At 35.9% G+C, this 12,912-nt stretch overlaps 1 protein-coding gene across 1 annotated transcript in view; it reads right to left on the reverse strand.

Annotated features, from left to right (window-relative positions):
- LRP1B (LDL receptor related protein 1B) overlaps positions 1–12,912 on the reverse strand; it is a 295,406-nt gene that overhangs the window by 162,566 nt on the left and 119,928 nt on the right. Inside the window, exons 25-29 of the mRNA XM_063400998.1 lie at positions 11,545–11,676; positions 10,152–10,379; positions 7,253–7,427; positions 6,856–6,950; positions 3,123–3,272 (exon numbers count right to left, since the gene is read on the reverse strand). Coding sequence (XP_063257068.1) covers positions 3,123–3,272; positions 6,856–6,950; positions 7,253–7,427; positions 10,152–10,379; positions 11,545–11,676 — 780 coding nt within the window. The remainder of the gene's footprint in view (positions 1–3,122; positions 3,273–6,855; positions 6,951–7,252; positions 7,428–10,151; positions 10,380–11,544; positions 11,677–12,912) is intronic.

Consider the following 12,912-nt stretch of genomic DNA (forward strand, 5'->3'; position numbering starts at 1 on the left):
CAGAAATACACAGCAAAGGTGGATTTCTGACCACTTTCAATAACAGGAACCATTTTCACTAAGTAACTTGGAAGGCAGGAAATGAGACTTTATGCAGAATTCCAAATACATCTTTATCATTTGATCCCGCTCAAAACACTGGCTATCAGAAAAACAGCTAAAATCAGATATTGAATGGTAGATTAAACTCAAACTTTCAGATACTTATAGAGAGTATTTAATTATTTTATCAATTATCAATTACTGTGATTCACCTGCAAAAACCTCTAATTAAACTTGTAGGCACACAGATCAGCAGGGATAGGAAATTTTCACCCACTATCATTTAAATCTTACCTCAAAACAAATTATTGAAAAGAATTTGGCTGTACTGTATTCATACTGAATCTCTGAATGTACTGTATACATTCAGAGATTCTTTCACGTGGAACATGAATATCAGAACGGGGGATATATTTGATATCAACTTATAAATGGTGCCAGCAGCATGTGGTGAAAATTATACAGGGCACAGGATGTTGTGAATCAGATAAATTCTAAATGACTAAAAAAAACAGTAGGGCATTTGAAGAAAATAAAATGTAAAGGTTACATATTACCAGAAGAAAATTACCATGACCAAATGCTAGACAATAACCAGTGGGAGATACTAGACAAAACATTCACATTGTTTTGACTGACAGATTAATTAAAAATAGCTGATGTTGATACACTGACGTCTCACAGAGTAAATATGAATTTGAGGAAAAAGTGTTAAGAGTAGAAAAGCATGTTTGACTTCATAGATTTACAGCAACTTCCTTGCAATACAGAATTGCAACAGTCTTTTTTTTTGTATACTTAAAACATGGAAAAAATAGCAATTTTGTACATATTCAAATCCTTTACTTTCAAATGGAATATAATTTTTGTCCCATCATGCCCAAAAAGATTATATCATGTTCAAAAAGATTTAGCAAAAGCAGGCACCAAAAGATGAGGACTTTGGCTCAGCATATTGAAAGAGAAAGATGACTGACACTGCTGTGCAGAAAACCAATAAATGAAAGACCCAAACTACAGCAAGATGTGAATTATATATTGTTCCCATTTCCCTCAAGGATAAACCTGAGTTACCTTGGCACCAACGTGCTTGCTAACATTATTTTTTTTTTTGTCGTATCATTACCTTCTATAAGCTTCAACTAAAGAATGCAATAGTAGGAAAATGTTAAACAGAGCCCGGAAAGGACTAAACAACAGCAAACATCTGAAACACAAGTGGTAACTTCCAAATGGTTTCCAACAGCTAAACTGCAAGGCTAAAATAGAGGAATTGAAAGCAATAAAAACAATGTGGAGATTGAGGAGTTGTGCTAAAGGAGAATTCTCATTGCTGGTGAAGCTCTGAACCACTCCATAAAATGTATTATGAAGCAAACCAAAACTTCACTGACTCACTGCAATATCAAGCTGCATTTTAGCACAACCACGACTCCAAAACCCCAAAGCAAAACAAACAGAAAGCTCCAAAACTCTTTGTAAGTTTTGCCCACCATTTTTAAGTAGGAAGAATTGTCATCACCCATAAGAACAAATCATCCCAAACTGTGAATATGAGAGGTACCCGTGATAAAACCTACACGGGAGACATTCTCCCATCTCCAGATGTACAAAAATTCAACTACTGCCACGCACTCCTCTTCACAGGGTAGCTATAAACTCTTTATTCCCTGTCCCAGAGGGATCCTCACCGCTGCAGCTCCTGTGAATCACAGATGAGCACCACCCCCAGCCCAGTGACAGCGTGAACAAACACTCTTTACACCTCCTCTTAAAGACTCCAACAGCTCCCCAGAGCAGAGGCCGTTTATTCAGCCTATTTCCAGTCACAGTGCAATCAATGAGAAACAATTTGTCCAAATTAACATTCATGATTCCTTCTGACACCGAACCTGCTCGTGTTTATGGATGCACATATAAAAGCATAATACACCTGACAGATACTGACAGCATTTAGAGTTCACTGCTGGGCAAATGGGTGTGTAATAAATCTAATTTAGTAATTATCCCTTTAAATATGACATAATTTACACCGTGTGCATTAAAAAATCATTAAATTTTATTTAACTTTCACTAGCACTCATCTATGTGCATATTATGTATATACATAATTATTATTTAATTAATCAATCAAATAAAATATTTCATAAAAAGTCTGGCCCTTGATAGCACTCATCACAAAAAAACCCCTCTGTTTATCAACTGAACTTGTTTTTTAATATCCAGGATAAATATAAGTGATTTTTAAGTGAACCAGAATTGAGGTCAGTAATTTGTAGGAAATAAGGAAAACTCTAAAGTAATCTCTAAAAAAGCTGAAGCATAAAGCTAAATTCTGAGACAAACTGGATTTTCTTACTATACTCTGTCCCAGTTACAACAAGACCAAGAGCTGAAGGTGCATATGAGAAAAAGTAATTTTGAAACAATATTTTTATAATATTCAGTGATCAGCAATTTGCTGGAGTGTTTTTATGGATTTTTTCCTTACGCTACTATTCTTTTGATTTTTCTGACTGATGTTTTTGAATGTTCTAAACATTTCTTATTTACAAAGTGTAACAAATAGAATATTTTTCTTTCAGTCAATTTAATATGTGGAATATGAGCAGACATCTGAAAATCCGTATGCTCAATCATCAATTCATAACCCAAAGAAGTGTTCCTAAAGTGCCAGGCAATCCAACAAACTGGGAATATTGTGAACTAAGCAGGAGGAACTGAGCAAAGGAAACAAATCATGGATAATTCTGTGTAATAAACAGCATAACAGCTCCTTCTCCTTCCAAAATTCTTTACATATGACTATAGTAAATGTAAGCCACCAATTTGTTACCTTCATTCCATATACATGTATGTATATGCAAGTCTGTATTTAGAAATATCCTTAAATATCCTTGTTTTAGAGATTGCAAACTGTTCAATGAAACATAAAGAACTTTTCATGGACAACACAGTCTCAGCTGTGAATATATTGTATGTATTATTTACACAAAAACAACAATAACTTCCCTAAGCTTTTGTATTTCATTATTAATTGGCTTTGAATAATTAAAAAAATAGATTATCACTGGACTTACCCATAATGGTTAAAGCTGTGGCTTTTGTTAAGTCTTCTTTCATTGATTCGATTATTTCAAGATTACCACCATCCAAATTGCATCTACTTATGGTTCCATTTCCTGAACTGATCCAGTAAAGCTTGTTCTCCCCATAATCTATTGATAAACCTGTAATTAAAGCATACAGCTTCAACTGTGGCTTTAATGGATGATATTCATTTATTATTCAGCTGTTTTCATTATGAACATGCATTTAAGAAACATATACACACAAACAATTATGTTATCTAGTCACTCATCTACTTACACTTAAAGAAAAATAAATTGAGAAAACCAAACTTAGTCATTTACAATGAAAAAACCCAGGCTTTTAGAAAGATTTGTGCCTTTTATTTCTTTCAGCAGTTACTGAAATCAATGACTGACTGATGAAAGAGCATTATCTGGCAATGAAGAATTACTTGAATAAGCTGAGGTCCTAAGCAAGGTCATTAACAACTTGTAAATGCAAACCAGAAGCCATCATTCATATTCCAAAATTATGAATACACCTAGACTGGGTAAACAAGGTACTTTTTGTGATTCAGAACTATAAAAAGTCTGTTCTCTCCCTGCTTAGGATGATGAAATACCAAAACCTAATCCAAACTCCTAATAAATGTACAGTATTACTTTTCATTTTGATTCATAGTGATCTGGTCTCATAATCAGTCCTTTGGAGTTTGAAGCAAGAGGACCTTCAAAATAAAGATACTTGCAAAATAAGCTACTAAATGAATAAAGTATAGAGTTTTCTGAAAGTAACAGCAAAGAACTAGGAGATAATGTATTTCAGACTTCTGTAATCCTTTAAAAATGTTCAAGAAGTTGTAGCAGGAGATTTTCCACAGTGAAATATTCTTGGCATGGTAACAATGCCCGCCATAACAATTTGCTTTGGTGCTCCAGCCTTCCCAGAACTCATGCTAAGCATCCAGCAGCAAGATGCCAAAAATTAATGTATTTCACTGCGTGAGTCAGGCTCCAGATATTGTACTGCAGCCTTTTTCATCCTGTGGGAAGCTATTTTGGAAACCCCAACAGCAGAAAGCCGTGCCCTGATCTGCAGCCTTTGCAGCTGCCATGGTGTCACCACTGTCACGCACATCTGACACGGCAGAGATCCAAAGGTCTCTGCTTTCTGAGCTTCTAAAAGCCACCCTTCCTTCTCTGCAGGAGCTGATGTTTCCTTCCAGCTCCGTGCAGGGGTTTCACCCAGGAGGAAACATCACCCGTGGGAGAGAGCGCGGGGCCTTCAGGAGGGCACACACATTCCCACGTTTGTACCACCAGCTTCCCTCCAGGCACAGAGCACCAGCGATCCTGCAGAAAAGCAGGAGGGTAATTCCCAGGAACTTCCCTGGGAATATCAGCGTGGCTGGAAAGGGAATATATCAATATATCAGCAGGAAGGTTGCCCTGCTCTGGCATGGGCAGCCTTTGGGATTGCCACACCTCCTGCACACCAGAGCTCCCCACAGGCTGCACCTCGGTGGGATCTGTTTGTGGGTACTGCCAATGCAAGCTGTGCAGCAATTACAGCCCTGCCCTGTCTGGTTTGATAATTCAGATATTCCACGGGTGTTTCTACACACAGACACTCCAGTTATACAGAGTGTATATATATATATATATATATATATATAGCAGCCACTGACACAGAAACATTCCGACCTCATTCTACCCAATTCTAGCATTTATTCTCCCCCAAATACTTTCCACCTATTACCAACCTCTGCAAAAACACATTTCTAATGTAGGCAGAGCACGTTTAATTAGATTTTCTTTTCAGGAATCATCCTGGTTCACTAATGAAAACAAGCTGTTTATTAGCCATAAGCATCACAGATATTCGTGATGCATTCAAGGGTAGGTGAGTGGCTTAAACCTTATAACCTGCTAAAGTGAATCTGAACATGAAGATTATACAATATTGGTCTCAGGGAATTCAAATGAGCCGATGATTTGCCCAACAAAGTATAAAATTAGGCAGGAATTCTGAATTCCTAAGAATACAGTTTAATGGCACTCCAAGGAGCAATTCTTTTATCAACAAATATACGTGTCAGCACTGGAGACTTTTAAAACTGCAGAATGGACCAGCAAACCATAATATGTACGAGTTAAGATAAAAATAATTGACACCATCTGTCATCCTAAGAGTATCTGTTCCCAAAATTTCCTAACTAAAAATGCTCTTGGTAATAATTTTCTAATTGAAAAACTGTCTCCTTGTTTTGATGGAACTCAGATAGGAAAAAACAAATCCATCAGCTTAATTCAGGTCACAGACTAGAAAACTCTCTCATTTTTCAAATTCTAAATTTTGCATCAAGGAAACTAAACATCCCATCAATTACCAGATATCCAACACTAATAAACCAGATTTTTGTCTTTTTCTCTCTACCTGAGAACTCCCAAAACACTCAAAATAAGCACTGCATTAACTAGAGCTTCACTTATGGACAAAGAGTTTTCTCAGTGCACAAATGAAATATTAAATTAAGGTTTTAAGATTGCCACTTTCTAAATCTTAGAAGAGTTTCTTTGTTCTTAGCATGGGACTGCTAAGAATGGTAAAATATAATTTAAACCATTGAAACTGGCATATTGCATATATTTTAATACAGAGTTTGATATTGGAAACCCTAAGCATTGCAATTTAGGACCTTGTGACCTGTGATCAGAAAATATTCAGTGCAAAGTGTCGCACACAACTGTCCTTGACATTGTTCTAATGTTATTAAAAGTGATTGTTCTTCACCTTAAAATCAGTGGGTTTGCCACTCTTTTCTCTCCAGATAAAAAGGTAATTGTCTCTTCAAGTGGATAGACAGATACTCATATCAACAGTAAAACAGTTATCAAGCAATTTCTACTAAATTCATTGAATTTAAGGTATAAAATGCATGTCATGTTCTTATGTAAAATTTATTGAATTCTTTAAACCACTTTCACTTCTGCTTGCTTAATGCATTCAGTTATAAAAACACAAATGCTTTCAAATAGTATCACTTTATTGATGGGTCTTTAATAAGGCAGAAACAATTGACATAACTACTTTAACTCTCTAAATAATGAAATTATCTACCAAAAGAGACTTGAGCAAAACCAAAAAATACACACAGAAAGAGCCTTTTTTTTTGAAGTGCTATGGTTTATCATCAACAGTATGAATCCCCAAATACTAAACTGAGGCTAAGTCATGATATGGAATGCATGCTTCAACTGTTGCTTTTTTCTCTGTGTGAAAAGTTAAGGGCAAATTTATCTTTTGATGATGCAGGTGAGACTCTGGTGAGGAAGGATCCACATTTGCATTTAAAGCATATTCTCACATGTATTACTAAATAATACTATATTAATAGTAATATTACTAATTAATTCTCACATGACTTACTAAAACTCTAACCTCCACATTTTTGTAACCATGATACAAAGATTGAGAAATAAAATTGGATTCTCCTTCAGTCTACTGTAATCCTAGAGCCAATAACACCCCACTAAATCTACAGTAGATTTCAGTTAGAATGGGCCAAAAATATCTTAAATGGTGAAACACAACAGTAACACGAGTGTTGTTTGTATCTTTATGCCTGTTCTTATCACTGTAGGTGAAAAACATCATTGTACACTTAAATACCAGTTCAAGAAAATGCCCATAATGAAGCACTATCAGTTAAAAAAGAAACAGGAAAAAAAAGGTCTTTACCAACAGGATCCTTTTGATTCTGAAAGAGAATTTTGCTGTTGCTGCCATCCATGTTTGCCATGTTGATTGTGTTGCCATCCGTCCAGTACAGCTTACTGAAGAAGAGAATTGACACATTTACAATATTGCTTTGTGTTTTTAATGAGTCAGTAGTGAAAACATTCATCAGTTTAGGAGACAAAATGCACAACTAATTGTTCCACTATTTAATCAGCGGAATTCTAAAGGAAGGAACATTCAGTTAAAAACTTTTTGGCAAAACTTTTCAAATTCACATTTGCACTCCAAGTTCAAAAGAAAACAGAATGGCCAAACTTAAAATATGAATGAAGAACCTTCTGATGTTTATTTACTGAACCTTACTGCAGTTTATTTATTACAACCACGGACACCTTACCCTTTTACTGGGTGAACTGCAAGACACTGGGGTTTATCAATCCCATGGATGATTGAGGTTTTCAAGGAACCATCCAAATGTGCCACATTAATTTGTGTTTCATCAAATTCTGAGCTAATCCAATATAAATTACGTGATATCCAATCCACTGCAAGACCTCTGATACTCTGAATATCTGCAAAAAGGGAAAGCAGTTATTTTGATTTTCTTTCTGGATTTTTGTCAGTGTCAGGGAAAAAAAAAAGTGTATTTTATTCAATGGTTTGTTAACAATACTGCACAATATTCTATTCAGATGGATTTATTAACTAGTTGCCAAGAATTAATAATCTTGATTTTTCTTCCTGGGCCTGATATACTAACAATAAGAACATGAAAATCACACTGAATATTCACAGCATGAAGCTTACTGTCCCAAAATAATAACCAGAGATGCTGAACTTCTGTATTGTATTTTTCTACTTCAGAAGGCATTTATTGCTCAGTGGCTTTCTAAAACAATGCTATGCTGAAATTTAAAAGCCTCCTTCCTTCTTCATCTCCACACAGGCTCAGTACAGAGGATCTGAATTAAATCCAGTGGTCTGTGGAATAGTTCTGTAGCTCATAAGTACTTGTGTCACTGGAGAAGTTTTGTGGTTTTATTTTTGAAGGCTTTGAAGACTCCAAGTTACTCTCCTGAGTTCTTGGATATGGAAAATACCTATCAGCCAATGGGAACCACTGAATGAACTCTTAATTTGGGGGTTTTTTTTGGTGTTCATAGCTTTTACTTTTCCTATTGAGTTGTTTTTATCAAAACCCACAACTTTTCTCACTTTTTCCCTTCTGATTCTCGTCCCTTGTCCCAATGTGGGGAATGGCTGAGGGTTGTTAATACCCGAGGCAGCAAAGCAGGAGTATGCTGTGACTGGTTTGGTAACCTGATGGTCTTCCTGAGCCAGGTATTTTAAGAAATGTCAATCTGTGTTAAAATCTGCCTGCAACACTGGGTGTGAAGTCACTGCTGCACCTCTGGGTACCAACACGCCCCCGTGCCCTGAGCTCACACTGGCTGCGTCTTTGTGGAGAAGGAAAGGGGCCAAGGGTGATTTAATAATTCCTTGTAGTTCATGGTTTATACACATCCTCTGTCAACTCAGGGTGGTAATTTCCACTGACAGGAGGATTGCCCTTGACGTGGATGTGGCTGAGGAATGGTCTGCACGTCCACAAGGCTGAGCAGTGACCGGGCATTAGGAAGTTTGCCAACCTCACAGAACGCGACAAAGGACACCAAACACACAGTCCTTGACCCATTTTAAATTGCTCCCTTGCCCTTACGGGGTTTTTCTGCTTGGAGGAACCAGAAAATAAGCATTTCATACTCTTAAAAAGATTAAAGTATGACTTGGCATCTTTGTGACAATGGCACAAGACTTCGCCCAATGAGAATCCCACCAGGACGTGCTGACAAAACTTCTTTGGTTCTTATAAGGAGTATAGAAATATAACTGTAAGAAAATGAGATCATTTACACATAATAAATAGACTTTACAGTGTTTTGATGTGCCAGAACACTGTAATTTTCTCTAACTTATTATATAAAAGTTGCATCTGGAACAAAAAAAACCCAAAAACCCACAAAAAAACTCTACCACAAAAGCTACTATAATAACGGAATATGAAAGAATAGTATATTTCTTTTGGTTTCATTAAGTTCCCTGACAAGTTCAGTGAATTTTCGATAATAAACAACATTTTTATTCTACTACTTTTAGAAAAAAAGCAAGCAACAAGTCCCTCTGTTGGGCACCTGAATATCTGATGTAAAGATCTCTAGGAGGCATTCTAAGCCTTGTTCTCATTACTGCACTGAAAAATACATCTGATTGTTAATAAAGTTGTCCTTGAGATAGCAGCAGAAAATAAAAAGCAGCCACACAAAATAAATGAATTCACAGTCTACAAAATGAAAAAATTGCCGTATTTGTCCAAACATTTCCCAAAATGTGCTAACACAGAAGTAATTTCTTCTGAAGTGACACAAGGGGCAGAGCTTGAACTAGTTATTTTCTAATAAATAATTAACTACATGGTTTATTTGTTCTCCAAGTCACAAAAGGTCTGATCTTAACCCAGCTATTTCTTTTTTCTTCTTCCCCACCAAACATTCATCTAACTGTTGGGGAACCAGAGTTAACAAAATTTGCTTTCAAATTTTGTCAGTTTTTCCTGTTTTCAAGCAGGGAGGTACATTAGAAAGTAGAACAAGTGCTGCCATGACAGTGGTTGGAAACAAAAACCAAATGTTACCAACAAATGGTTTTCACTTCAGTACCAGGGCCACTGAAATAGGGCTGAAGCAATCAGATATGAACTTTATATTGAATAAGTTTCTGTACCTATGTACATGTTCTGTACAGAAAAATGCACATTACACCAATTTCACCAAAATCACCGGGCTGCCATGTTGTGGTTTCACCAATGGTGCCAAAGCTGAAAGATTTACATGGACTGGAAAAATAAAATACCCCTGACAGAGCCAATTTCATTTCTAAGTCAACACAGGTAGGAAATTCTTCAGTGCAAGGCCATGTCAGGATACTGTGGTCCTCCTGCTTTTTATCTTTATTTTTTCTACCTTCAAGACATCCATTTTCTTTTTTTACTATGCATTTCAATCTTGTGTAAATTCAATGCAAAATTACATCCCAATTTGTTTACATAAAATTGAATTATGAATCAATAAAGCAAACTAGGATCCTAAAGAAAATTCTGCCTGCTTATTGTTTAGCTCAATTATCTAATAGCAGGGAAAGGTACATGTATCAAGAACTTTCATTCTCCTATTTCAGCATGCTCATAACACACATTTACCTAGAAGGAATTATTTTTATTTCAAAGCTGTGCTGTTTACCTCTTGCAATGATGGTTTCTAAGCCAGTCCCGTTGATGAAGGCACGTTTGATGGTCTGTGTTTTCACATCAGTCCAGTATAAACGTTCCTCAACAGCATCAAAATCTATGACTGTCACATCATCGATGTCAGGGACAGTGAAGGCTGTGATGAAGTTGAAATATGGGTTCTCTATGTCCACCCCTCTGATTTCTGAACGCCTTGCATAAAGAAGAAACTTCTTTCTTTCTGTTAGAAAAAGGGAAAACATCATTCCTCATCCTCTCCACAACATCTCCGACAGAAATCAAAGTCCTTCATTTCAGATCACTTGACAAATGTGGAAATGATGTTTGTATGAGTGATTAAACTCCTCCAGAAAACCTGCAGTCTCGTGACACTTGAGAAATATTGTTACAGAGCATAAAAATCACAGAAAAATAAGAATTCTGTATATTGGATGTTGTTACCACACCACTAAATCAATATGGTCTTAGGAGTGTGAAAGAAAAAAAAAGTTGGAAATGTTATTTTAAACATTTTACCCTCTTTGGTATAACAAATTTTAAAATTCAAACAAATTCTGTTCCACCTGCACATCAGAACAGATACTAATATTTGTTATCTCAGGTTATAAGAATCACTGTAAAAGGGAAGTTTTGCAAACAGCAAATGTGTGTGAGCAGTGAAAAGCAATCAGCTGGAACAAAAAGGGCAAATTGGTTGTTCTAATTTACACCTCCACTAGTGAAAAAGGATAATAAATTAAAGGCAAAGCAGAGCTCTCTTTTTTATCTCAAAACTCTGAATGATTGGAGTGAGCAGATGAACAGTAACTTTTTTCCTTGCCAAAATATTTTCTTTTCTATTTCTTGAATTTTATTAATCTATGCTAAACAGGGCAATTTAGTACAAGGTTTTAGATATAATGCACACAATTATTTGACATTTCAAGGGTTTTTAGAGCTTAGAAGTGTGTATTGCAGTTTATTCCAAAAATTCCCCTGCAAGGATGCACTTCTAATATTTACTCTTTGTTTTTTAATCCTGGAAAATGAAACTAAGACAACTCTAGAGCAGGTAGAGGTTTAAGCCATTAAGCATCTTTTTGTCATCCAGCTTACCTGGCTCAGAATGTTGGGATGATGCACATTTTGGTATAAAGCTCTCTGTTTTGCAGAGATAAATTTTATGAACCCATCACACTCACCAGCAGCACAAAGAAACAACTGTGGCAGCAAATATCAAAGCACCACAGACCTCAACTATTAGAATAAGCCACTGATTCTCAAAAAAGCAGCTTCTCCTTTAAAACACACCACTAAAAAGCGCTGTAGAGATTTTATTTTAAACATTAATTTGTCCATTGATTCCAAAATCAATGCAATTGCCAGGCTGTGGGAGGAGAACTCACCATAACACGTTTTTTTGTCTGAAGACAGTTTCATCAGGTGAGGGCAGGCACAGGCAGCACTCCTGTTATGATTGATCAGACACATGTGAGAGCAGGGGCCCTTGCCCTCGTTGGCAGCACACGGGTTGGGAGCTAAAACAGAATCATTGGAACACAAAATGTAAAAAAACCTCATTAAAATTAAGGTTGGTCAAACAGTTGTGAGAAGGGAAAGATTCTGTCTGAAGACAAATCCCGTCTAAGTGACTGAGCTCGAATCATTTTTCATAGGCTAATATTCAACTATTCAACTCTAGTCCAAGAAAAAAAAAATATATATATATATATATATTTTTTTTTTAAAAAAGGTTTTGTTTTGTTAATGCAGCCACAGTTTATAATTGTAACCTTAGGAAGCAACTAGATATAATTTTCCCAGGGAGATATTAATTTTGCAGCCTTTTCATGAGATTTAAATCTTACACTCCTAATCAAGACACGTGAGATTTAGAAAATGTCAGCATGATGAGGACCTGAAAAACAGATTTAATTGTATGAAAGAACCAGTCAAAGCTTAGATTATGAGATGAATTATGATAAATTCCATGTTTCCTCTCAATTTCATTTCCCTACTAGAATTTTAGTTGAAATCTAACCCACATAGAGAATTTGAAAGAGAAAACAAACAAACAACAAAACACAGCAAAGTATTTATTTCTACTTTTCTCAAAGAAAACCTCTCCTAGGTTTTCACAAGTCACTTCCTACAGCTCACTGATTGAATAAGATGTGCTAAAATTTCTTTAAAGAGCAGGAAGAAAGTTGAGAAGACCCCTTAGTCTTCTAAGGAAGAAGAAAAACCTGGAAATCATTTTTAGCATTTTCATTCCTTGTTGTAAATCCCAAAGCTCCAGAGCACTGCTGAAGAGACATTTCAAGCATGAACAGAAAGTAATGCTGACTCTTCCTTTTGTAAAACAAACAAACAACAAAAAAACCCACCCCAAAACCAGATCTTTGAAAATTCACACTGATGAAAAGGGAAGGGGAATTGACTAACTTGAAGAAAAACTTATAATTAACAAAACCCATTAGTGTAGAATATATCCCTTTGCTAAGCTGCAGCACAAGTAATTAGAGAACCACAGCAATCGAATGCATGAATTTCCTTAAAAAATAAATTTACTTCAAACTCAGGCACTAAAATTTGAATCAAAGCTTTCTTCATTGAACTCTTCTTTTTCCCATCAGTGCATGCTTCCTTAAACTCATCCAGCAGATCCTGAATCCTTTAACTACTTACTTGTCTGACCTGTGCTGTGGGAAGAAAGAAGCTTTCGAAATCTTGGAAAAACAGGTTAATTACAACTGTAATCATTCTATTATAAA

The sequence above is a fragment of the Prinia subflava genome, chromosome 6 (genome assembly GCF_021018805.1).
Source record: "Prinia subflava isolate CZ2003 ecotype Zambia chromosome 6, Cam_Psub_1.2, whole genome shotgun sequence".
NCBI classification, from domain to species: Eukaryota; Metazoa; Chordata; class Aves; order Passeriformes; family Cisticolidae; genus Prinia; species Prinia subflava.